At 50.0% G+C, this 26152-nt stretch overlaps 8 protein-coding genes across 8 annotated transcripts; 4 read left to right on the forward strand and 4 right to left on the reverse strand.

Annotated features, from left to right (window-relative positions):
• Positions 1 to 2712: 2712 nt before the first annotated feature.
• TGAM01_v201093 (hydroxyisourate hydrolase) lies at positions 2713 to 3120 on the forward strand (the record flags this gene model as incomplete). Its single annotated transcript, XM_018806776.1, has 1 exon — positions 2713 to 3120. One exon carries the CDS (start codon positions 2713 to 2715, stop codon positions 3118 to 3120), a length of 408 nt encoding a protein of 135 aa, XP_018660069.1.
• Positions 3121 to 3858: 738 nt separating this feature from the next.
• On the reverse strand, positions 3859 to 4473 carry TGAM01_v201092 (hypothetical protein; the record flags this gene model as incomplete). The annotated part of the gene is made up of 2 exons (XM_024548688.1): positions 3859 to 4268; positions 4398 to 4473. 2 exons carry the CDS (start codon positions 4471 to 4473, stop codon positions 3859 to 3861), a joined length of 486 nt encoding a protein of 161 aa, XP_024406504.1.
• A 5122-nt stretch (positions 4474 to 9595) lies between these two features.
• TGAM01_v201094 (hypothetical protein) lies at positions 9596 to 11220 on the forward strand (the record flags this gene model as incomplete). The annotated part of the gene is made up of 6 exons (XM_018806778.1): positions 9596 to 9695; positions 9773 to 9809; positions 9877 to 9973; positions 10043 to 10829; positions 10889 to 11051; positions 11115 to 11220. The coding sequence occupies 6 exons, from the start codon at positions 9596 to 9598 to the stop codon at positions 11218 to 11220; spliced, it is 1290 nt and encodes a 429-aa protein (XP_018660071.1).
• Positions 11221 to 12344: 1124 nt separating this feature from the next.
• On the reverse strand, positions 12345 to 15721 carry TGAM01_v201095 (FACT complex subunit SPT16; the record flags this gene model as incomplete). Its single annotated transcript, XM_018806779.1, has 5 exons — positions 12345 to 13459; positions 13519 to 15151; positions 15205 to 15326; positions 15391 to 15475; positions 15545 to 15721. The coding sequence occupies 5 exons, from the start codon at positions 15719 to 15721 to the stop codon at positions 12345 to 12347; spliced, it is 3132 nt and encodes a 1043-aa protein (XP_018660072.1).
• Positions 15722 to 17510: 1789 nt separating this feature from the next.
• Positions 17511 to 19569, forward strand: TGAM01_v201096 (hypothetical protein; the record flags this gene model as incomplete). The annotated part of the gene is made up of 2 exons (XM_024548689.1): positions 17511 to 17654; positions 17737 to 19569. The coding sequence occupies 2 exons, from the start codon at positions 17511 to 17513 to the stop codon at positions 19567 to 19569; spliced, it is 1977 nt and encodes a 658-aa protein (XP_024406505.1).
• Positions 19570 to 20923: 1354 nt separating this feature from the next.
• TGAM01_v201097 (BAR domain-containing protein) lies at positions 20924 to 22393 on the reverse strand (the record flags this gene model as incomplete). The annotated part of the gene is made up of 2 exons (XM_018806781.2): positions 20924 to 22183; positions 22358 to 22393. The coding sequence occupies 2 exons, from the start codon at positions 22391 to 22393 to the stop codon at positions 20924 to 20926; spliced, it is 1296 nt and encodes a 431-aa protein (XP_018660074.2).
• Positions 22394 to 23268: 875 nt separating this feature from the next.
• TGAM01_v201098 (hypothetical protein) lies at positions 23269 to 23959 on the forward strand (the record flags this gene model as incomplete). Its single annotated transcript, XM_018806782.1, has 2 exons — positions 23269 to 23568; positions 23699 to 23959. The coding sequence occupies 2 exons, from the start codon at positions 23269 to 23271 to the stop codon at positions 23957 to 23959; spliced, it is 561 nt and encodes a 186-aa protein (XP_018660075.1).
• A 232-nt stretch (positions 23960 to 24191) lies between these two features.
• Positions 24192 to 25115, reverse strand: TGAM01_v201099 (hypothetical protein; the record flags this gene model as incomplete). Its single annotated transcript, XM_018806783.1, has 3 exons — positions 24192 to 24267; positions 24332 to 24746; positions 24815 to 25115. 3 exons carry the CDS (start codon positions 25113 to 25115, stop codon positions 24192 to 24194), a joined length of 792 nt encoding a protein of 263 aa, XP_018660076.1.
• Positions 25116 to 26152: the final 1037 nt, after the last annotated feature.

The following is a 26152-nucleotide window of genomic DNA, read 5'->3' on the forward strand; positions in this document are numbered from 1 at the left end:
GCCATCTTCAATCCTCATACCTCTTTACAGATCAGCATCTTCTTTTTGCCCCCGGAATGATGGACGCTGAATTCCACATGGTACATCTTCTCCGTCTATAGGATGAATGAACGAGGGGCTGGGCTTTACTGTATGGTATTTTCAGGGCGAGATTGAGTTGGAGGCGGCTTTTTCTTTTTGTTTCCCCCCCTCTTTATCCCTTTTTATGGATGGCATGATGAAGGCGCAGGAAGGATTTTATGTAGAACAGGTGTCCCAGATAGGGAGCGTCAATCAAGAAACTGAATTGTACACCGTACTCGCATTTATACACTGCACGTGAAATAAGTGAATGAATGAAATAAGTCAAGACCAAAGGCGATGAGTGAAATACGTATGCTATAAGGGCTGTAATCGCCTGGACTCCTTATACTAAATCTATGAGAAAGAATATCTAGACGTAGGTATACATGGTCCATAAGTCTTTTGCTCGTGATGTAAAAAATAAATTTTCTTTTCTTTTCTGAATTTTTTATGTTTATTTTCTTTTTTCTTCTTCTCTCTGTCTCTCCTTTCTCGTCTATTTACCTCCTCTTGTCGTTTTCACTGCGGCGGAACGTACGGCTTCACCAGCATCTCGCTAAACTTCTCCAGCTTCTCCTTGCCTCGCACCTCCTCCACCAACAAGGGCATCTTGATGACATTGAAATCCTCCGCGTAAAGCTCCTCGTACTGGTCCAGATACTTGCGCTGCATCTTCCTGCGTGCGTTGCACTGCTCGCAGTCGCTCTCCTTCTTGGGGAACAGCAGCTGGTTGACGACGATGCTGTGGGTGTCGATGCCGTAGTTGGCCAGCTCCTGGATCATGCGCTCCGTCTCGTACAGGCTCAAGAACTCGGCGATGCAGACGCACACAAAGGTGGTCAGCTCGGCGTCCTTGAACTGGGCGTTAACCTCGGAGATTGTGGCGCGCAGGGACTCGAGCTTCTCCATCATCTCGTTGAGGTTCTGGCCGTTGGGCAGGGCGCCGTTGGAGCCGAGGAAGCCGTTGAGCAGCGGGCCGTACTGGGAGGAGAGCTGGGAGACCTTTGCAAGAGCCTTTTCGAGGACGGAGGGGAACTGGAGGAAGCGGAGGGTGTGGCCGGTGGGGGCGGTGTCGAAGATGATGGTTTCGTAGGAGAGAGACTTGACCTGCTTGAGGACTTCGGCGAAGGACATGGCTTCGTCAATACCGGGTATCTGTAGAAGATACGAGTTAGGTTGCATGTACCAAGACCGGTAGGTATACAGGGAGAAAGAAAAATGGTAAAACGTACAGCAAAGGCAAGATCCTGCATCATGCCTCCAATCCCCCCGCTCATGGCATTCAAATCCTCCGTGTTCTCGCCCTGGCCAGCCAGCAGGTCCTGCATGCTGCCATTGGGATCAATCTCCATGGCGCTGAGGTTGTCGAAGCCGTTGATGAGGCGGGCCTCCTTGCCAAACTTCTGGTTGAAGGCATCGGACAGGTTGTGCGCGGGGTCAGTGCTGATGAGCAGGACGGAGCGGCGAACTTTGGCGAGCTGGATGGCGAGGGAGCAAGACGTGGTGGTTTTGCCGACACCACCTTTGCCGCCGACGAAGATCCAGCGGAGCGAGCGCTGGTCGAGGAGCGTTTGGAGAGACGGCTCGAGAGCGTCTTCGTCGATGACGAGGGCCATGGCTGTGGAAGTGCTGAGTTCGAGTTTGAGTGGATGCGGAGAGAAGAACAGAGGGAAGGAAAGGAAGAGATTGGTGGAGGAAGAGACAGACAAGGCTGAGACTTGGGGGCGTGACGCAGACGATTTGACTTGGCGAGGCTACAATATATGGGAGGGAGGGAGTGGCGTTTGGAAGCGGGAAGAGAACAATAGAGCGAAGATGGAGGGGCAAAAGATGACAAAAAAGATGCGGCAGTGGATGGCGACGATGTAGTGGAGGACTGAGCGTGTATTTAGACACCTAGAGCTTTAGCGGTTGCGACGCTCCGAGGCTGCCAATGAGACTCAGGCGGTATGAATAAGTTGACAGCAGCATGATATAGATGAAGACAGCTATGTCGAACTGCATGACACAATGTCTGCCATCCATCTACTGGAACGTCTTCAGCCTGGCTCTGCCTAAGCATCTCATTGATGAAGTCTGGTGTATCTACTCCGCATATTAACGAGCAGACCAACAGCGCTCGCGCAGTCCTTCTTCCAGCGGCCACCTCCACCAACGTCCTAACGGCGGCCGGCGCACAGCGTGGCTGAGCCAATGTGCTGCCTCTGCTGCCACTGATGCTGATTGGATGCGCTGTACTTGCCAGCAGCGTTGAGTCCTACACTAAGAAGGCCTGGCGGTAGGCCTAGCACTGTCTGAACCCAGTAACCACCTGTTGTTTATCTATGGAAGACATGGGAGCAGCAGCCATCAATCATGCAGGTCGACGCTCAAGAATAGAAACAGCTCAGCCTTGGTCTCCTGTTGTCCTCGTCACAGCCTTCATTTCAGTCTCACGTTGCGCGGGACTTATATAAAGCGAGGTCAAAGCTTCTCCTTTCTATTCCTCTTTTCTCTTTTCTCTTTGTCTTTCACTAAGATTGACTTGCATCTCAAGATTAAGTTGATTGATCGATCGCCCATTTACCCCACCATCCTTCCACCTCTCTCAGCCCAGCTTACCATCGTCACACCACATACTCACAGCGAGAGAATTCAAAGCCTCAAACCATGGCCGACAAAGACCGCATCACCTGCCACGTCCTCGACACCTCCGTCGGCCGCCCCGCAAAGGGCATCCGCGTGCGCCTCGAAGGGCCCGGCACCTCCAACAGCCACGGCAACGTGCTCAAGACGTTCGAGTCGCTCACCAACGACGACGGCCGCATCACCGTCTGGCTGCCCTACAGCTCCGAGACGGCGTCGGGCGAGGTGCCCATCTACACGCTCGAGGACGTGCTGGGCGCCATCCGCGGGCCCAGCCGGTGGACGCTGCGCTTCGACACCGCCAGCTACTTTGGCGAGGACAAGACCTTTTTCCCGGAGGCGACGGTGGTGTTTCGCGTCGAGGAGGGCCAGCATTACCATGTGCCGTTGCTGCTGAGTCCGTATAGCTACACTACGTATCGGGGGAGCTAAAAGAGGAAAGATGATGATGGAGAGGGGAATCTTTGGAGGAGGAATGGGCAGTGGCATTTTGAGTTTTCTGTAAAATTAAGCCACAATTCAATGAGCCTTTTACAACTGCTTCTGTAGCATGCTTCTTACTCTTGCAAAGCTGCGAATGAGATGATGGATGTAACATTTGTTGACAAAAGAAGAACAAATTGGAGAGTCAGAGTCATGATACCGCAACACTGTCGCTTTTATTACACAGACCTGCTAAAATCCCAGTCTTTTTATGTGCCTTCTTTGTCGTAAAGATACAAAAGAAAGTAGACAAAATAAATAATATGCCAAGCAGATGCAAGTTGTGCCCCAAATATATATAAAGAGAGGATCCCCCGATTTATCAGGGGGAAAGGCCGACGGCAGCATCCATAAATCCCAAGAAAAGGCCGTATCGTTCTGTTGCCAGGTTTCCAAAAAAAATATGCAGTAACCCCTTTTGTCCCAAAACTCCGTCGCTCATGGAATGAGAACGCCCATAAAGACAGATAATAAGCTGTAAAATAATATATTATATAACACAAAAGAGAGTCGTAAATTCGTTTCGGTTTTCTTTTTTTCTCTTTCTTGCCTTTTTTGCTTTCTTGTAAGTGTAAATGCGGCTGTTGCGTCTGGTGTTCGAGTAAGTCGAAGAAGCGTGATGCATGCTATATGCATGTATATAAAGTTGCCTTCACATCACTTTTTCCGTCCTGCGGGTATCGTTCATCAAGACCGTCGCCACTTGCTGAACCGGTTCGACTTCTTCGGGCTGTGCATCACGCTATCGGGAGAAGAAGGCGGTGTCTCGTCGTCCTTCTTGGTTGATTCGGCGCTCTCGCTGCCCGTCTTGGACTGGAAGCTGGCCTCGGAAGGGCTCGTCAGCTTGGGGGCCCCCGCCTGGACGCGGAGGCTGGTGCTGGAGCGGGAGTGAGAGAGCGACAGTGACAGGACGCTGCTGAGGAGCTCGGTCTGCGGGGTGGCGAGGCCGTCGACGAGGCTTCGCTTATGCTTGTGTCGTCGGTGGAGGAATGAGAGGCGCTTGCGCTTGAGGGCGTGATCGCCGGCGAGTTCGTCGTGTGAGATGCAGGCGTTTGGTGAGAGATCGGCGTCTGGGTGAGGAAGAGTGGTGTTGCTCCCTTACGACGGACAATGTCAGTAAAAAGAATATTTATCTCTTAAATTAAATAAAATACATCCTGATAGAAAGGAAGGAAAGAAAAGGAAAGGGAAAAAAGAGACCGGCATGACCAAAGGAGAGTGCTTACATTTGTCAAAGGGTTCTGGAAAGCCCGTATCCCGGCTCACACCACGCGATGCCCGAAATGATGTCTGAGAAGCCATGGCTATGAGGAAGAGGTGAGAGGGTTGAGATGAACTTGGATGAGTAAAGGTCGTAAATCTCCGCAGTTGAGCTTCTTTATAACTCCTCTTGTCTTTTCTTTGAAAAGAGGAGAAAAGGCAAGCGGGATGGATGGCGCCTGATGAACGCAAACAACCAAATGACAGCTTGGCGGCGCGTGGTCTTTGTAAGAGTGAGTCTGAGTAAGTTTTGGTGGCTGGTTGAGTGACCGCCCCGCCTGCAGTGCGTTTGGTGCTCGAGCAAGTACCCCTTAGGTACCTAGCAGCTGCGAAAGTTCAAGTTGTTGAGGCGAGGGGAGAGGCGTACGGTAGGTTCTGGATTATGTGTGTAAATGGGGGAAATGGGCGGCCGCAAGGTTTTCTTTAAGAAAACCCCCCTTGGGTGCGTTTTTTTAGATCAGCAAAAGAACAATAAGAATAAGTAAATAAGAATCCTCCAGCAAGGGTCGCTTTGATGGTGCTTCAAGGAGCCGAACCGCCCGAGCCTGGGATGTGGGAAATTTCAGCGAGATGAGGGCGGCTACAACAAGATTATACACAACGGACGGCCCAGCAGCCAGTGGTCCGAGTACTTGTAGTGCGTGTGTGGGGATGGACTTGGAGAAGAGGGAGGGAGGGAAAGCGAAGAAACAAAAGACACAGACACGTTGTGCAGATTACGGCAGTCTCTATATGTACCTCGCAATTAACCCGGTATGCAAGTACAAGTATGCAAGGCGAAGGCGTTGAATCGTGCCAACTGCGGCATGGGTGAGTTGCTGCTAGTGGCCACTATGGCAGCACAGCACATCGCGGCCCGGAGGCAGCTGATGGGGGAGCAGAAGTAGCACCGCTTGGGACCTGCCTACTAGTAGTGCCCCGGCAGACGTAGCCGTCGCCATCGCCGATAACTCGGAATTAGTGTCAATTCCATTCAATCCATCCATTAAATTCGTTGAATGCCTATTAGTACATGAGCTCAATAATCGATTGGCTGTTATTGCTCTGTAGCAAGCATTACGAGTAGGTACCTTTGGCGGCTGGTCCAGTGAACGGGATTCAACGCCTGGCCTAGGCTTTTCTTCACCGCGCCGCAACACTGACGCTGCACTTCAGCCCTCCCTGCCTGGACGCTCTCAGCAGGACATGGGCTCCGGTGGCTGTTTAGCTGTACAAGTACTTACTTCAATGTATTCGTGCTCGCTGGCCCTACTGAAAAGCCCCAGTGTCAGACATTTGAGCCCTCCCGGATCTGTTCCCATGGGTGTCCGGCAAAACAGGGGCCGTCAGTTGGAGTCGCTACAGTAATACGGTATGTCTAATGTACGAAGTACACACACCTGTATAATGCATTAGGCCCAAATCATAAACACGTCTGCTCAGGTACTTTGGCTTTGGGTCAGTGCTTGAGTGCTATCGATTGCCTGCTGCGCCTCGCCCTCAGGTGGAGCTGGGGGGCGAGTATAAAGTAATGAAAAGGGACGCTACGGGGCAAACAAGAAGGAAAAAAAGCTGGGGAATCTTGTAGGCGACAAGTTCTGGCTACCGATGGAAGCTTCTTGACTATGTTCGCGTCTATGTGGCGTTAGTGGCAGTCCACGGGCTTGAAGAGCCAAGTGATTTAGCAGCGCGCGAACGACACCAACACAAGGTGGAGATGATGAGATGGCAAATCAGCTTCAGTCAATGTTGTAGCCGCTGTGAGGATGGAATCAGGACGGGGTGGTGTGAAGCGCTGCATTACATGTACATGAATTGTTTCAGGATGTCCAGTAGGGCTTCACCCGACACGCCAGAAATGAAGGATGACGTTTTTGTTATTGGCAGCCCCATATAGACAGCACTTGGGCTCGTCTGCGAGTATTCCATCGAATACTAGTAGCGCTAGTGTCTTGAACTCCTCTGAATATGATATTGCGATGAGCCGTTCTCAGAGCTCTTGGTATCACTATAGCGTCTTTTACACCTATGAACAGCATACCAAACGCCGCCAACCAGGTCGCTAATCTATATAGCTGCATGTAGGCAGAAGCAACCTTTACCTCGATCTGTCTACCTAGCAGGGTAGTTGACAAAACACTGGTGTATACTCTAAGCTCGCTCTCTCAGTCGTCAATTGGGCCATCTAGTCCCATTGGAAGCTTATTCACTCAGCCACCTCCTTCGCCGTCACTGACGAAAGGCGAGAACATGATCAGCAAGACCGAATAGCCCTCGCCCATTTTTGGGGGGGGTTTTCACTTTCCTAGCCGACATTCTGAGCTGTTCGCTTCTTGGCTCTTGGCCTTCGATCTTGGCGCTTGGCGGCTCTGCCATCAGCCAGCCGTTTGATTACAATACCATACCGTATACTTATACAGGCTAACTTCGTCTCTGGCGTATTACGGGCGCTAGAATTTGTGCAACAAGATTACTCATTGGAGAACAGCAGAAACACACATAAGCTGGTTCGTGCCCACCACCCCCCGTCGTAGATGCTAAAGCCTAGGTAGCCGCTCGGACAGCGTCCATGCCATGCAAAGGCGGCAAGCGAATTGGCATCGCGCCCCCAGAGCCAAAGAGGCCAGCCTATCAAACATGAACCGGCTCCGGGGGGCCGAGACGAACCAGACACACGCCCAGTTTCGAGACCAGGCGGACCTGAGCCAGTCGATCCGCACGTCTTGATCCGTCTCGTCCACCAAAAAAAGGCGGCACGGTACGACGGGCTGGCGGCTAGAGCTTGGGAAGAGTCGTAAATACGATGTCATGCCATTGATGAAATACGATCCCGCAAAACGACACGGTAACAGCAAAAGGTGATCTTGTGCAAGTATCGCTACCTGACCTGTAAGCTCGCATTCGCCTCTTTCTCTCTCTCCCTCACTCTGGGGCTCGGCGCTGTCGTCAGCCGCTGTCGCAGAAATTTGGCCACTTCGGAAGAGGCGTGCCGTCCGGCCAGTCTCCGATTTCCCAACAGATTGGATTCGGGGGTGACTGACTGCCAATCCCATGTGCTTTTCTGGCCTGTCTTGCCTGTAGCACTACCACGATCACACCCCGTGCGTGTACTTTTGTGTCTGTACTGCCACCTGCGCTAGGCGGAGGGAATGGGGATCGGTGTATTGAAAATGCCAAGGCGGTGCTCCGCAGCTAGCACGGATGAAGTCCGAGAGCGTTTGGAGACGGAAGCAGACGCGGCCGGTGGCTGGTCCCTGGCTCCGCAGCCTCGATCTCTGGGACTGGTCTCGGTCCTTTGCAGAGTAGCATTGGGCGTTGGACTACATAAGGTACTTGTAGCACCGGATGTACTTGTATGATGCAGTAGTAGGCCTAGTAGTAGATGGCATCTAGCTTGATGCGTTCAAAGCACGAGTCGCGTCCTGCGTTGATCGAAAAGAATGATGAAAACCCCAAAAGACTCATGACCTGACCATCCATGCATCGCTTCTGCTAGGTACGCAGCAGCACGATGCCATGTGCATGCAAAAGCGCATCTGCCTCCTCGGATTGGCCCCGGCCTCTGCTAAATCGGGTCACTTACAGACGCATGTCTCGCAGCAACCCAGCTAATGATTGCTAGAGCCGCAATAGCGTCGCTCCCTTGTAAGTTGTACGCGCTACGAAGCAGGAATTCTGTTACAGCTGTTCAAACACATTGAGACATACATGTCTTGAGAGGAGAACAGGTCCACTGCCAACCCCAATATTGCTAATGGTTTGTACAAACTGCATCGGCCGTGGCTGGCTGATGCCAGTGCTGTGCATGAAGCTAGCATCTAGCGGTGACGGATTCCAGTAGGTGTCGTGTTCATATAGGCGCATACAGTATCAAGCATTCCTTCATTCACAACTCGTCAACAGCGAGATTGAAGCTGAACAAAGACTAGGCTAGGGTCTATGCGAAGGGTCGATCCATCGATACCCGGGCCATGATGACGATGGATCGCCTTCTGCCACGGGAAGCGGCATCAGCTCTCAACTTACACTTGGCCCGGTCCACATGCTTAGCGGTGCAGTGGTGCTACCACTACGTCAAGTTCATGCGGCGTTTCCGCTGCTGCTGCTGCTGCTGCTGCTGCAGATGCCGGTCAAAATCCGGTGAAAACAACCTGCTCATCCAGTCATCATCGCCTTGTTACTAGGCAGCCCCGTTTGCCATTGCAGCTGATGCCAATTCCAAGTCAAGCATCATGTCTGGGAGTCAGAGGCTCTCCTGTTGATCCGCATTTGCCTCTCGGGACTCAGAACCATGGCCGACCGGCGATACGGAGAGCCCCACGAGCTCCAGCATTGGGCGCCTCATTCTTCTTCTTCATTTCAATACACGTACACGGACTCTAATATGCGGAGTTTAATCTGCTAAATTCGCGCCTATAATCCAGTTATCGATAAGTAATTAATGTTCCAGGATATCCTCCTCGAAGCGAGATGGGCGGTAAGTTATCAATCATGCCATCAATGCTCCTATGTAAACCTCCTTTCTCCCCGCGGCACGACTGGGAGATCAATTTTAAAGCATCGAAATGTCAAATCTCGTCGAAATGACGATTCGCGGTGGTATCATAGTCCCATTGATGGGAGAAGGGGGATGCAGTAAACATGTGCACTTTAGAAACTTCGATGTCCAAGTAAAACCTGGCCTTCTATTGCGAGTGTATTTAGTTGCCAACTATAGCACTAGCAATCTGTCCTTCAGCCAACAATGCTCACCATGGATGAAGCTTACAGCCTACGTAGATGAAACCACGTTTTCATTGTTCACCCACTGCCGTAATCACAAAATCACATAATCTCAAAGTACCAGACTACTGTCAAAAGATGGACGGTTTTCATTCATCCCCATTGAAAAATGCCTACCCGGGATTCCATACACAGTAAGCGGGCGTTTTCTTTGATCTTTTTTTATCAACGCATGGAAGGCCCGGATCTCGTGCTGACGAAGCACTAGCACCGCCACACCCGCGCACACAGCCTTGGCAGAACTCGTAATGCCGCACCAGCCACAGCCATGAACGCTCTCCAGCGTCTCTGTCTTTACGGACAGTCAAACCCCTTGGAACGTCAACACCATCAATCACCATTTCTGTAATCGCCGGCCTCCCTTCGACCTACGCGCATTGCTGTGCCTGTCGAAGCCACCGACATGTCCGACACACCGCGCGGAGTCGGTCATACCGACTCCATAGACTCTCACGATTCGGCCCCGAGCAAGCCGGACAAGAAGAAGAGCCGCCGTCCTGCGAGTGAGTGCCTGAGCGAGCGCCGTGATGCTGATGCGCTGCCGGTGGAAGCTGGATCGCTGACGATGCAACTATCATAGATACGGCCTTTAGACAGCAGCGACTCAAGGCCTGGCAGTACGTCTTCCCCGCTCATTGAACCGGCGCAAAGACAAATCTGGGCGATGCTGACTACTTGGCGCAGGCCAATTCTTACCCCAAAGACAGTCCTACCGCTCTTCTTCGTGATCGGAATCATCTTCGCTCCCATCGGCGGCTTGCTACTATATGCAAGCACTCAGGTGCGCACTTATACCTGGCCCTACTCTGATTTTGGATTCACTGGTGCTGATGGGTCTGTTGTTCTTTAGGTCAAAGAGATCCGTCTAGACTACAGTCGCTGCTCGCTCGATGCTCCGGCGTTCGACAACGGCAATGGCTTCGGCTCTATGGAAAGCAAGAATGTAGACTTTACGTTCAAGTCCTCAAACACCTCGGTCGATCCACAGTGGGCCGTCCAGACCGGCGTCAACATCACAGTCAACAAAGGCGTCCACATCAAAGGCAACCGATGCTATCTGCGATTCACCATCCCCGAGAACCTAAACCCGCCGGTCCTGTTTTACTACCAGCTCACCAACTTCTACCAGAACCACCGTCGCTATGCCGATTCGTTCGATGTCACTCAGCTCTCGGGAACCGCTAGGTCGTATAGCGACATCCACGATTCCAAGTGCACCCCTCTCTATGGCGACACCGTCGACGGCGTCAAGAAGCCCTACTACCCGTGTGGACTTATCGCAAACTCCATGTTCAACGACACCTTTACCAGCCCCGAGCTCTTGAACCCCCCGGGGGCCAAGAACAACCACACAGAGACGTACTTTATGGAGAACAACACCAACATCGCCTGGAGCAGCGACAAGGATCTGTACAACCCAACCAAGTACAAGCCCAGCGATGTCTTGCCGCCTCCCAACTGGCGCAAGCGCTATCCTAACAACTACACTGAGGACAACCCTCCGCCTGATCTGAAGACTTGGGAGGCCTTCCAGGTCTGGATGCGCACTGCTGGTCTGCCCACTTTCAGCAAGCTCTACCAGCGTAATGACACCCAGGCGATGACTACGGGACGCTACCAAATCATCATCGATGACTGTATGTTATAGAACAACCCTGGAACATTGTCATTCAGCGTGCTAATTCTTGATTCACAGTCTTCCCCACTACCGAATACAGAGGCACCAAGTCCGTCCTCATCACCACTCGTACCGTTGTTGGCGGCAAGAACAACTTCCTCGGCATTGCCTACATCGTGGTTGCTGGACTCTGCATTGTCCTCGGCGTCATCTTCCTCGCCTCCCACCTTATTAAGCCCAGGTAAGTCCAATTTCTATAGCGCCAATCCAAAACCACCCCCTGTGCTAATATCTCAATCACCAGAAAACTTGGTGATCACACCTATCTGTCATGGAACAACGTCCCTACAGCCAAGCCTGGCGCTGGCGCTGCCATGGCATCCGGCCGCGACATCCGTCCCGATGCCTAGGCAACTCGCGATGGTTCCCGCGCCGCGCTTCACATGGCCCCGATGTCTCCTGGTGGCGGCAGCTTCAACTCTCGGATTTCTTCAACGCCCGTGGGCCGAGGTTTCGAAACAAAATATATGACCGCTTGAATTTAAGGAGCATCCGGAAAGGGTAATGTGCCGCAGCAAAGAGTAAAAGAGAAAACACGATGCAAGCCCCTTAATTTTTACTCTTATTGCATTTTGTATGGATGTAATGCATTGTTTCTCCACCGTACGTTCGCCGGCTTTTTGTTTACAATTTTCTCATCTTTTTTTTTTTTCTACCTCTCTCTCTCTTTTCTTATGGGCATCAGTTCAAGATAAGTTGAACTTCTTTGACTTGTGACCCTTTTTTTACAATGTCACCCACGTTCTTTTACTTGACCACAGCGAAAAAAACAATGGGAAATGAGGTGGACGTTTTATTGTCGTAGATGACAAACAAAAAGTTCTTACGGGAAAGGAGGAAAAGTGTTGACAGAGACACTTGACTGCCTCTCGTTGAACTTGCTCAGGAGAAGGTCTTTTTTTTCTACACTTGATAACCTGTCGGAGTTGGGGCGTTGGAACCGTTTTGCCAACCTTGTATTTTCTCCTCTTTCTTCCTCATCATTTTGGAAGGGGGAAATAAACCTTTGATAGAAAATAGTAGCAATGTTGTTTTCGTAATCATGCCAGCGTGCTAAATTTGAAAGTTTGCTCTCCTTTAAAGATTCGAATTACATCTGAAAGATGCACCGCATGATCGTTGGTATATAAATTCAAATCGCAAGAATCTCTCCTTTTTGTATTCAGAACTTCTCAACTACACTGAGCCTACTAGGCCTATCAATAAATTTTCATAATTAGCCGCCTCGACCCGGGATTTTTCTTCTTCTTCTTCTTTTTTTTTTCCAAAGAAAAGCAGTAGAGTAACAAAGCCACAAATTGATGGCTATTACACAGTGGAAAAAGCAAGCCCTGGTAATTTTTGTTTTTCGGTAATACGAGGTCCAATATTTAAAACACTTTGCCCAAGAAAAGAAAGGTCCGATTCCCCCCCTTATTAAACGTTTCGGCTACGAGCCATGTTATCTGATTTGTATCCTCCGTTATCCGTTCTTTTATCGCTTGCGAGACTTCTTCTTGCCACCGCGATCCTCCTCGTCGTTCAAGTTACTTTCGCGGTCGCGCTTACTGGCTTTCCGCTCCAGCTCATCCCAGTCCTCGCCCTCATCATCACTGTCAATATCGGCCTCTTCATCATCGTCATCACTTGCGTTGCTACCAAAGTCGGAGTCCCCTTCGCTGGACTCTGAAACCTCGTCCATCTCATCATCGTCCATCTCGAAAGCAGACTCTTCGTCGGACTCATCTTCAGCGCCAGAATCGTCCGAGTCAGCCTGCAAGAACGACCAACCGCCATCAACGAAGAACTGATGGGTATCTTGGTTGACCGTCTTCATAATGGTCGGCCAATTGAGGTTGAGGGGACCCTCCGTATAGGCAATGTCGGAGGAATCCAAGAAATCCTTGACCTGGTCAAGGAACTCGACGGGAATAGTATTGATGTGATACGGGGCACGCGTGAAATCTTTGAAAACGAATACCATGTCAAAGTTCTTCAAACCGAATTGGACACGTTCCAGGTGAGCGACTTCGATATCTTCAATTGTAATAACCATGAACGGTGGTTCCACAACTTGGATCAGGCAGTCCGTGGTTGGTTGGATGAAGACGTTACTGCGGAAGGGCACGCCGTTGAACCCTAGATCTCGGATGGGCATGTCAACCTCAATATTCTCGCTACGGCCGGCCTCGGCAATCTTCTGGGCAAAGCCTTGGAAAAGCCTGTCTAGCTCGGCACGGCGGCGCCGTTCTTCTTGTTCAGCCTCAAACTCGTCTTCGTCTCCATAGCGGTACTTTCGTTTTCTGTTTCCAGTCTCGTCAAACTGAATGTCAGTCGCTTCACGGTAGAATTGCACGTCCTTGGTCTTCTTCTTGTTGCCCACAATGATGGGATCTTTTAGATGAATGTGGATAATGACAATCAGCTCATGCTGACAAGGTTGGAAGAAAAGGTGCTTGACATTGGAGAAGAGAATGTCCACGCGATGCTGAGCGTTGAGAGGAGACTGGTATCGGATACCGTTCTGGTGTATCTCGACCTTTCCAGGGACTCTTTTGCCCTCCATAGCTGGTCGGATATACACGTTATCCAAAACAGCCGGGCGACGATCTTGAACGCAGTTAGTATTTTCCACGCAGGAGCATACGTTAAGCTGAATCTAAACTTACTTCTTATCTCCGCCAATTTGTCCTGTTCCACGACATCCTCCATATCTTTCTTCTCCTGCTCCTTCTTCACCACATCGCGCTTCAGGTTCGAGATCTGAGTAGCTATCTCACTGTATCTCTCTCCATCGAGTGACCGGAATGTCAGGCTTCGAACGAAATGCGCGGATGCGTCTTCAAATGGTTGGTCATCTTTCCTGCCAACACCTTGACCCGGAGACAAGAAGTTGATTCGCAGAAATGCGAATTCGCCTTCGTCGCTCTTGCTGGCATTCTTGATAGTATTGATATGGAATGGAACGGGCCGTCCCATGATGGGAAGAACAACAGTGCTGTTCTTTGAGTCGACAACAATCTCAAGGTTCTTGATCCTCAATGGGAACTGGTTATCCCGCTTATATGATTCAAAACGTTTGAACTTTTTGACCTCTCCTCCGTTTTGACCACTGGTAGATTCAGAGAATCTGGCCAGGCCCTCCTTCTGTTTCTTGGAAGCAAGCCCTTTCTGATGCTCTCGACGCTTCTTGTCTGCATCTTCATCTGTTTGTGCGGTACGTTCGGAACGAAGTCGAGTGCTGGTGATGTTCTTTGTCGCAACGGCACCGACTCTTGAGTCTCTCTTCTCCTTCTTGGGTGTAGGCTCTGCCTCCTCGTCATCTTTGAAGAAGAATGAGTTGGCATCGGCGCTTGTCGGCGCCTCAGATGTGAAGACCACTGGCTCTCCAGATGTCACTCGAATGGTATCGGTGAGGACAAGTGAGTAGGTTTTGCTGTTCTTGTCCTGGGGTTGGGGGTTCTCAATGTCTTGGAAGCCAGTGTTGATGATCAAAGTCATCCCGTCTTTGAGAACTCGCTGATTCTTGGCATTTAGTGTGAGAGTAGGATCTCTGTTTTCCAGCCCAACTCCCCAGCCAACGTTCTTCAGGAAATGCTTTTCCATTTCTGGTTTCTTGCTCTTGATGACAGCCAGCGCCTTTGCGTAGACATCCTTTGCCGCCATTCCATCGCGGATTTCCTTGATGATGGTGTTGTGTACCATGTAAAGGAGCTTGTAGTTGCTTTCCTGAGATTTGTTTGGATCAACGAGGTAGGTGCGTGCAATTGTTGAGCAATACGACTTGTATCGCAAACCCAGACCAGCAATGATGATACCGGCATGCAGGTTGTCGTCATTGGGTTCAGCAGCAAATCGCAGGTCGTATTTGCCACCGCTCTGAATCGAGGGCCCCAGAATCCAATCCAGCTGAGTGGGATCGAGGTCGGAGGGCAGCTTGCCTTTGCTAGGAAGCTCCACCGTCTTCCAGAAATTATTATCATCGAGCTTTTTGTCGACTTTGTCTGCCAGCACAGAGTGTTTGACTTTCTTCTCGGCATCGAGAATATTGGACATTTCATCGAGGAAATAGGGTGTCATGAGAGCCACGCAAGCTTTGGAAGCAGTTCGCATCGCTCGTAGTTCGCTTTCGTCCTTGATAGAGAAGGCGTGGGTGGACAAGGCGGTGGAAATGTCGACTTCCTCAATGTCTTTGCACTGCTCGCTAAACACCTTCTTCCACTCGTCGACGAACGGCCCCTTAGACGTATCTTTAGAAATGATCCCGACTTTCTTCTGTTGTAATCCCAAGTTAGTTTCTGCCTGCCAAATGATAACTATGTTGATGTTCGAGATGGGTATCCAAGATAGCTTACCCCCGCTTCCTTGATCTTGTCTGCCACAGTGACAAACAGCTTCTCATTTTCGGCCGCATCTTTGCCTCGCACGAGTACCTCAATGGGGAAACGGCCACCCTTGAGCTGGTCGAGATGTTTGGCTGCCTAAGCCGTTAGTATCTGGAGGATCATAGTGTAGCCCGGGCTGGTTGGCAAATTACGCACCCTTCTTTGCAGTGGTGAGGATGTAGAGGGTGTCGACAGTGAACAGCATCAACGTCGTCGGAAACTCGTATCCCAGAAGCCAAAACTAAGAGCAGCAGGTCGTTAGTTTTCATGGTCCAATTGTAGCAATTTCGAGGCGCGGAACAGCACTTACGTGCACGGCGTTGTTCTTGTGGAATTCGGGGACCTCTTCGACCTTGCCCATCATGATAACGAAGGACGACACTCCGCCAAAGAGGCCGTCTTTGGAGCGGAGATCATTCTTCCAGGCAGTGATGAAGTGCGAGAGGCGCTCCTGGAAGAGCTTGCTGTCGATCTTGATCTCCGCCATTGTGATTAATAGACGAGCATTTGGCAGGAGAGGGAGCTATTGCATGGAGACGACATTTAGGCACGCGCAAGGAAAAGCGCGTAAAGCGGTCACGTGATTCATTCAGCAGCGCGTCTGTAATCTCGCGCTACCACTTTAGGCGCTCATGGAGCTGCCTATAGGTGCGCAACAATATAGGCTTGTGACAGGCAGTGAATATTTGACATGTAATACTTTTGTAATTTCATTTTTCCCGATAACTTGGACCTTACGTACACACATGCAAATGCTTCGGACATTGTTGATTCTGGCTTAGATGCGCAAAAATAATAGGTAGTGGGCAATGCGCCCGCAGTAGTTACATGTGGACGTGGCAAAGAGTCTCTCAATCGCCTCTGATTGCCTGCATGTGGCTTTGCCTTTCCAATCCAGTAGGTAGGTATTTCATGGACCTACCTACCTTACCTAGACTGGATGATCCTATTACCAATAGTAGGAGTAGGACTTATTACTAGCATAGTAGTAGCATAGAGGTGCTGTATAAGCTGATGAGACATATCATGCTTACACGTACCCCCCTCCTTCAAGTGCGATTTGCGTCGCCAATGAGTCGAGGGTGTCATCGGTCTTTTTTAGAGAAGCTATCAGAGAGTCCCGCCGGCCAATCATTCGAGGGAAGACGGCAATAGGTGGAATACTAGCGGATTTGATGGATGAGATCCTTGGGGGAGGTTAAAAATGCTGTGAATTGAGCCGCAGTAGAGACAGGGAGAGACAGGGGTTGGTTGGAGTTAGCCGGTTAGCGATGCTAGCGGTGGTGAGAGCTAAAATTTCAAGAAATACTGGCCCTGAGGCCTCTTTGGTGAAATGAACGTTGAATGTTTTCGCACCGTTGACGATCCTCTCAGCCGCTGTCACCTCCCCGCTTGGTAGGTACATATTGCGGCTCTGCGACTCCGCACATCTAATAGGACAGGAACATTCCGTCCATCCATGAGATTCATCACACACCCTTCTCGCCCTAGTAGCTCTTATACGTCTTAGTCAAAAGTATTTTAATTACCTCTACGACCTAGTAATGCTTCCGCCCGAGTTTAAGATCGCAACTAAGCACTTCGCGTCTTATATCTTACACTGAAAATGAAGGCTCTAAATGCTTAGCTGTCTGGATCGCACAATAGCTTGCCCCTGGGCTCCCTCAGCCGCCCCAGCCACATCATGACTCTCAGCGGTCTTAGCATCCATTTTAGCCTCGTTCGTGTTCGGTACACGCATTTCTGATTCACATGGTCTAATACGCGACCCTCCACTGAAGTAACAGTAGAGACAGGGGTGTATCATATCCCTGCCTCTATTTTGCGGCTCAAGAAGGTGCATATGTAACTACCGATCCTGACTCGCTCGTCCCCATGGAGGCTCTCGCAAAGCATATCGTCACACCGAATGATTGCCTGCCACGAGCGTTCAAACAGCAGATTTCGTGAAGGGGAATCTGACCCGGCGTCTTGTGTATGTCCAGAGAGATCAAGGCGTGTGCTTTTTATATTTGATGAGAGTTCATGAGCCTCTTTCGAGATACTGGGCGCAATCGGATGGAATGTGTCGAATTGGTGTACCCAGAGTAGGTAGGTAAATGAGACGCAACGGGAAACGGACCGGAAGCCACTGGAAAGAGGAGACGGGTACTTATATATGCCATCCTTGGCTATAACTGCAAGCGAGGAGCACCCATCCCAGATTCTTTATCACCACACTTCTCCCATTATCCGATCATCTGGACTGTTTCATCTTTTATCTCACGACCCTAGATATGAGTCTCTGCCGGGTACCTGCTGAAATCGTTCGGCTCATCATTGAAAATCTGGATCCAGATGATTTGCTTCAACTGGCTTCAACTAGCCGCCATTTCAAGCATATTATCCATGATAAGTTCATCTCCCGAAAGGCGCTGGAGGTTAGTGATCGTGGCATCTTCCCAGACTCGCCCATTTTTGTGCCATCATATCAAGCTGAAAATTATGCTAACTCTGTTGGAGAATATTCCGTTTTCCTTGGACTATAAAGAAGGTCAAAAGACGGGAGATTATAGCCAAGCATTGAGAAGACGTGTCAAGCGACGCAACGCTCTTCGTAAGGCAAATCCATTTCATATTTTGGAAGTTTCTAGAGAAGCTGTCCATTTTACATATACCAATGGCGCTCTATGCTATACTATGAAGCAAACCTCGGCTACTCACGAGCATCGACTACGGATCTTGCTTCTTCAAGGCTCTCCTGTCCAAGAACTCAACATCAACGTTCTTCAGCTAATATGCGAATCCGAAATTTCTGATTTTGACGAAAGCCGACCCTACCAGTTTAAGCCACTGTATCACGCAGAAGGCATCGTTTCATGCTTATTCGAACAAAGAAAATCTCAATCGCGTGGCCGCTGGTTGATAATATATAGCATTGAGAAGGGGAAGATTCTGCAGTCTAAGCCACTGCGCTCAACTACGAACATCTTTGTCCGCAACAACAAGCAGTACCTTTACTACGGTACAAAATCAGAACCATTTGACGGCCAGCGACGATGGGTGCTTCATGGATTCTCGCTGGAATGCTTCGAATGGCTACCTCGGAGAATTATACTCTGGGACTTGGCTGGTTGTGATATTGGGTCAACAGTTTGCTTTGAAATCTTTGACGACTACCTATATGGCGTTTCTAGTCAAGAGCTGACGGAATTGGAGGATACCGAATGGACCGCATCGGGTCACCCGCTGAATTCGTTTTATTATGCCTTTCGGTTCCGTTTGGGCGATCATTCTACAATCGACATCTTGCCACGATCTGCACTCTGGCGGAGAGGCGCAACTGACGGACCAATCGATGATCGTTGGAACCATCTTCAGCTCGGACAGGACGAAAGGTCTGGCCAAGTATCCATTTACGAAACCAGAAAAGAATGGCTCTGTTCGTGGAGCCGACGTAGCTGCTATAGCAAACAGCTCATTTTCCCCTCCAAATCTTACTTTGGAGGCTCAAATACCGACGGCCAGTGTTACGAGGGCTGGGACGATGCGACTCAACATACAGTAAGCCCAGAGGGCACGGTACATCGGGGCGACAATGGCTTCTCCTCTTTGACTTTTGATCTCAGCAATTCTCCTGTTCGTTCCTACAATCTCAGCTGCCGAGCCTTTGTGGACATTGTCAGTACCACCACATCCTCGAGTCCAGCTACTAAACGCCTTCGACTGCGGGTAAGGAGACAATTGGACCCAATTTCGAAATCGGACCGTTATTCACCGTCACCGAACGACACTAGTGACCCTGCTAATAGCTTGGATGATGATGATGAGGTTAGCCTTTGGCCAGCGGATCAGGGAGACAAGCTACCCGATGGATCCCTGGACACTCCTCTCGACCGCTACATCGACGGACTCCTGAACCCCCAGGCGTACTTTGATGAGGTCGATTGGGCAATGGATGAGAGGGTGTTGGTCTATTCCCCCAAAACTCTTCATCAGCTTGACGGACCTCGATCGATCATTCTCATTTCTTTTGATCCTGCCCTACATTTCGAAGGGTTGGGTTGCTGGGACGAAAACTTGATGTCACCACGTTGGGTCGGTGACCGCTCTGGCAAATCGGATATTCATTCGGAGTGTACACCAAATACCGCTATAATGAACCTGGAATCGACGGTATACGAGACCCCAAGGATCCGAGGCCTAGATTTATCGCATACTATCAGATCCGGAGGCTCTACCCGAAAGAGGAAGAGAGGAGGCTCTCCACCACGTTACCGAACGGCCGCCGGAGCTGGGATCAAGTATCATGCTGATACCGAAACAAATACGACCCGAACCATTCAGATGAGCTAAAAAAAAATGATATATCATCATGTGCCCTACGTTACACGAATATAAGCGTTGGGAGCGCATGAAGCGGCTCTTTTGGCCATTTCTTTTGCCGCTTTCAGAATGCTTCAAGTATGGAGCCTCTTTCTGAAGCTACATCAGGGTTACTCTTGCGGCATTTTTTTTTTATGCATGAAGAATCATAAGCTCAGATTAAAACTGAGCATACATTAATCTCGAGGTCACACAGAAAAAAGCTGGCTTTCAACGCACCTACAATGTTCGGTTCGCCCAATCGGATGTTGTTCAATTGCATAGGTAGCTTTGTTGTTATGCACGGCTGTAAGTGCGGTCACACACGGGCGAGCAACAAACAAATGAAGCAACCAATCAAAAGCAAAGAGAAATATTGCGAAGAGCCACCGCTGCGACTGGACAGCTTTTCAGCTCTGTACATCAGCAGTCATCTACCCAGAACCTTTCTTTTGTCCTATCAGCGCTTATCATGGCTCTCGCCATTTCATTGTACGTCATCACCACTAATGCACAATGCATTACTGCATGCCCTCTCTCATTTGTTGATTTCTCCGGCACAATATCACATGCCCAGCGGAATACATGAAGCAATGCAAGTATGCCGTGCGTTGTTTTCTCCCGACGTGGATCCTTTTGGATCACTTGTTTATATACTATTGGCCTACATATATACGAGTATTACTGTACATAAGGAATGACTGGATACTGTAATTCTTAATATCTTTGGTAGTTTAATGGGAGCTGAATATATGTTGCTTATTACATGGCGTGGCAGACTTTTATTCGTACAACTATCTATCCCGTTAATTCCCGTTTGAAGCTGAATGGCAGACTTCTTTATACTTTGGGCCTTGATACAACTGACGTGAGAAACATCATATGGTACGACTTCAAGAGCCTCAAGTGCGTCATATGATGATGCGATGCTTTCTCAGATGGTAACATATCATAAACAGACCGACTAGGTAGTGTTTGACTAATACTATCTGTTAAACAGCAAAGAAATCATGAAATCGTCATCATTGGATTTCGCCGCTTTAATTTCGCTTTAATAATCCTGATTATCGAAGTACACTATAGATATATGGTAGGCTAACCTATTGAATTCCCCGGTATGCTCTAATAAAGCTAAAGAAAAAAAAAGAGACTAAAATTGGTGTCGAAAGATCCTTCTACTTCTTCTTTTCCTTCATTGTCTCATCCTTCTTTACATCCTTTCCTTACGCCCATTCACTGATACCAGTTGTCCCCTTCTTCAGTTTTTTTTTTCTAACTCAGCTGGACATAATTGCCTAGTAAAAAAAAAAGAAAAAGTTTCATTAGACTCTGATGGTACTGAGGATCATAACATCATCGAAGAAAGATGGAACATACCTGGAAATTGTCCTTGCTTGCCATTTAATCTCCCTGTCCACCACTCATTCTCGTTCTTAGTTCTCTGAATAATCTCGATAACGTCGCCTGCCTGGAAGCTCAAATCACCGTCTGCTTGGGCCGCATAGTCGTACAAAGCCGTCACTGTTTCGGGCGGCGGGGCGCCGCTCAGACGGCCTGGCTTGGGCTTTGGTGGTGGCGGAGGCTTCGCCTTGGAAGCAACAACCGATGAGAGGTTTGCTCCACCAGGCTTTGTAGCTGTGCTATATGGCGGCGGTGCGGCCGCTTCGTCTTCCGTTTGGGTTTGGAAACTGCCAAACTTGGGACTCGTCTTCTCTGGCGTCACAGAACCTGCGGTGAGTAATCCCTGAGGCTTGCTTGCCTCGATGGTGGGGCGAGCACCATGCTTGGGAGGTGGCCGCCGCTGTCCGGTTGTCTTGAACTTTACAATGGATAAGGATTCAGCTAGCTCCTGAGTATTTCCTCGCTTTTCCTCGAAGGCCTCCTCAATATCCCGGGTCAGATCAAAGTATCCAATATCGCACCGCTGCATTCGCTCGTGCAGTGTGTAGAAAATGTTCAGCTGCATGTAGTAGAAAGATTGGAAGAGCGGCTTGATGAACTCTTGCTCCAGCAAGAAGAGCTTGGGCAGCTCATCCTTCAGCAGGTTGTTGTAGTATTCAAAATCTTGCGTGGCTTGCTCGACCTCGCCCTCAGCTTTCCACATTGCCTTTTCATCCTTGGCAGAGCGGTCCTTTTTATCCTGCAGCTTCTTGAGAGTCGCACGGTGTCGATCGTAGTCGAGCTGCTTGTGATCTCGCTTTAGTGCAGTCTTGCGAATGACTTTGATGACGTCTAGCAGCTCGTTGGCAGGTCGGATGACCCTGGTCTCTATCGTTTCCAGCTCTGGCGCCAAAGTCTCTTGCAGCTCGTGAACCACAGCCTCGTACTCCTCGCAAGCCGCGATGCCTTCTGGGTTGCCTTCGGGCTTTATGGAGTCGGGGTCGGACACGCGCCCGGAGATGGGCTTGTAAACCTCGGTCATTGCTTTACTAAATTCAATCTGGTGGGCCAACATGCCATTGATGGCCTCGAAATATTTCTTGGACTCATCGTGGAGCTTCTTCGTCTCCTTTTCCAGCTCCTGGAATCTGCGTTCGGCGTCGATATATACTGCGTCTTTCGTGTGCTCGCCGATGTTGAACCTGGACTTGAAGGTTTGCGGCGCCTATATTGTAAGTCTAGATTAGCCACTGCATCGCATCGTAGCTGCATCTCCCGCGGAGGCTCTTCCCCCCTTTCTTCTTTTTTTTCTCGACGCTTCGCCCAGCTTCGGAGGGGCGGATTTCTGTTGCGGCCGCATGAGGTGAGGGGCAGGGGGGAAAGCCAAGGAAATAATTACCCTAATAATGCTCTTCTGGAAGCCTTTGAAACTCATGGCGACGAGGACTCTGCGGAATGTGCGTATGATGAGAGAAAAGGTAAGTAGAGGTTCTGGAGGCAAAGGAAACCAAAAGTCCGCGCGCAAAAGCACCGGCGATCCGGGAGACGGACAGGTGCCTTCGCAAGCTGGGTTGCAAGTCAGCGGCCAAAGTCTAAGTCGATTGTGTGCAGGCGGACAGTGACGACGTTCCAGGTGGCTGTGTTGGCGCGGTAGGCGTTGGAGCTTGTGGCGCAGCGGAAACTCCGGCTGGCAGAGCCCTCTGGGCGCCGGAATTGGCCACTAAGCTGCGAAGCTGGGTTCCTGGTCTGGGCGCTCCACGCTCCGTCAGATGACGTTGCGGTTGCTTGACGGCAAGCTTGGCAGGCAATACTAAGGCATTAGAGATCAATGATGATTACCCAGGCCTAGCAGCTGCGCCGTCATCCCAGCGATGCACGTTTAGCGCCCCAAGCGAGGGGGGAAAAGCAGGGCACGGGAAAATCATTGAGCTCATTGGAGTAAAATTACAGACGTCCAAAAACCGCAACTGGCGCATATTCCATTGCTTGTAGTATGCCATTTCTGGCATGCACTTATTCCATTTGCGGTCTCGATATTTCTGCCTTTCGCTTGGCGCCGCGTTAGACTAGCAGGTCTCTAAAGCCCTGTAAAACGGATAGATAGCGGTCCTGTACGTGTATTTACAGTACAGCCTCGCTCACGTAAACGCGTCAAGACGTCTTAGATCTCTTTGCAGCAACATTCAAACTGACAATCGCCATCTCCTTGAAAACCGTACCAGCCTTATTTCGGCACAGCCCAGGACCAATCTTATCCCAAACAAACATAATATACATTTCTTCACTAAATCGATTCAAGTATTGCCCACGATGGCCCCGCCCACGGAATCTGATATCCTCACAAACTATCTTCTCCAGCCGGCTCCCCTGCCTTCAATAGCCACTTTTGACCAATTCGCGCTGCTATTCCCTCGGGCACTGCACAATTCGTCTCAACTGCGGTCTCTCTATCGCGACCTGCAGGCCCAGCGCAACGTGGTGGTTGATGCCGTTGCCGCGAATATACAGGATGAAGTGAAGCGCGGAGCGGTTATGAGAAAAGAGGTTTTGCGGCAGAAGAGGGAGGCGGAGAGAGATGACATGGACGGAGAGGTTGAAATGGAGAGAGCGGTAAGTCTCATTCTTATGTACCTTGGTTCTTTCTTCTTTTTCTTCTTTGCAACAAGCAGGAATTAGAATTAAAAGCTGCATTATCACTTCGTACATTGTCACTCAAGGCTTCATACTGACGAGAGAGCAGCTGTTTGGTCATGATTCTGGAGTAAAAAGAGCCACGCACAGCCTAAACTCGGTGATCCCAGAGCTTGAGGGCGCGGTTGGTGCTCTGGAAGCAGAAATCAAGAGGCTCGAAGAAGAAGAGGCCGCTCTCCGGGAGTCCATCCAGCAGACCGTTGGGGGCTTAAGCGATCTTCGCTACGGCAAACTGTCCAACGGCAATCTTCGCGACGAAATCATTGATGGCTTGAAGTCACTCCAAGAAACATGCGAGAGCAAGTCATGATCAAAAGATTTTGGACTTTTCCCATTTTTTTCACCGTCATAAAGCTACGTATCTCATCATACCCAAAAAAGTCTTCAACCAACGGCCCTCATGTTGGTATCATTCATAAAAGACAAGCCTCCAGAGATTTATTCCCTTTTTCATGATATACATCACTTCATCCAATGCTCTATGGCTCGATATCCCAAATTCTGCCAAAGAAAATCATACAGACTTTGTACAAGCCACTTGATTATTTTCGCGGGGCGGGGGCGGGGGCTCCTTGGGGAGCACCGCCGGGCTGTCGGCCTGGCTGCATGCGGTTGCCCCTAAATTGGCATTGTTAGCCATGATGACGCGAGAATAGCTGCGAAAATGGGCATCCAAACTTACATGAAGCTTCGGCTAGCGAAAGAAACAATCAACATAAAAGCCCAGTTGGGGAGGAGGCCGAAAAACCACATGAGGTATCCAAGAGGAGTGGCCAAGCCAAGCTCAACGGCCTTGCCGTTGAAGGGGTGGAACCAAGAATCGACGAGGGTAAAGCTGTCCTTGTTTCCGGCCTCGTGCAGCTTGACAATGTCGTCAGAGGTGACGGTGGTAAGGTTCAGCCTCGTCTTGTAGATGTCGATGGGGGCTGGCTCGGGAAGCATCTCAATAGCCCAGATGTTGCCAGGGTTGGCAGACCAAGCGTTACAAAGAACGGGCTGGTTGTCACAGTTGACAAGGGCCATATGGGGAGTGTTTGGGACCTCCGCAAACTTGGTCGCCGTCTCGTTGAAGGCAGCCTCAATTCGGCCACAGTGGCCTGGCGCAGGCAGGATTAGCCAAACATTGTAGAGCAATTGAGATGAATTAATGTCTCGAACAACTTACCGAAGCATGTCTTGTTACCGCCGGTGAACAAAACATACCACTCCTCAGGCGTCTTTGACTCGGGTGCCACGGGCTCGTAGAGCGTCTCCTTCCAGTTATCCAGGTTCAGGACAGACAGCTTCATAGGACCGGTCTTGGCCTCCTGAGCGCCAGCGGCATCATATGAGCCGGGAAGCGGGAGCTTGGAGCTAATCTGTCCCAGAATCTGCTGGAACTGGGCCACATACTGATCCAGAGGATTCTCTTGGGCGGCGGCGAGGGCGGGCAGGGCCGCGACAAGAGTAGCTGCGGAGAAGCGCATTGTGAAGCTTACTGTAGAGTGATATGCGGGCGAGACGTGAAACCGACGGGATAGGACCTGGGATAGAAGAGATGTAGGAGGTGAAAAAGCAGCAGAACGATGGAAGAAGAGAGAAGAAAAGGTCAGGCTACGGAATGCTAATCTAATCTACAAGGAGAGTAAACTTTGGAGAAATGTGCCGCTAGCTGCTGCCGAAGACCCTGGATGATCGAGTGCTCGGGTTCCTCTTCTTGATTTGTTGAGCTCACAGTGGGCTTCTGATAGTCAACAAAGCTGAGTCGTCAGTTAGGCGGAGGCCTGGACGGTCTGCGTTAGCGTATCAGAGCAACAGCAGGATCGCCGAGCTTTTGCTTCTGACATGTGTCATTTGGATGGATAGACAGATATAAAGCAGAGCAGACATAAGGGAGCGCTAGAAGAATAAGAATGGCTAATATGAGGCCTACTTGAGGCACCTATCATTCATTTATCTAGATCTTCCCATCTTATCTTTCAAGGTATCGGTTGATGTCGGTGTGGTAGCACCGATGGATCAGTACTTAAGATGTGCTGCTCCATTGTGTCTGGAAAAAACAAAGTCGCGGGGTTGCGAGCCGCTTAAAGCCGCTAAATTCTAGAAGGCCCCGCTGGAGAAGAGTGCGTCATTGGGCGACCGTTTGCAGGTCAGTTTCAATTAGAGTTGGCGAGGGCTCCAGTATGTGTGGGCTTCAATGCACTGCGCGATGCAGGAATTAGCAGCTTAAGCAGCGTTTGATCTTTTCTGTCTCGCTCGCCCGGCTTGATTTGGATTAATTCGACTGTTAAGGCGTCAACATTTATTTATTTATTTATTCTATCATGGTATCTATTACTCTGGTTTCTCATCATCTGCGGCCTCTGCCGTCATCAGAGCCCTATTCGCTAATTAATGAATCACCTATCTACAGGCGCCTGAAGCATCAAATCCGAAGCGCAAACGCGGTCGGCCATCCAACGCGTCCAAGCTCGATGCTAACGCGTCGCAAGAGCGCAACGATGCTGCCGAAACGTATGAAACT

This window comes from Trichoderma gamsii (assembly GCF_001481775.2).
Source record: "Trichoderma gamsii strain T6085 chromosome Unknown Scaffold_3.2, whole genome shotgun sequence".
Lineage (NCBI taxonomy): Eukaryota > Fungi > Ascomycota > Sordariomycetes > Hypocreales > Hypocreaceae > Trichoderma > Trichoderma gamsii.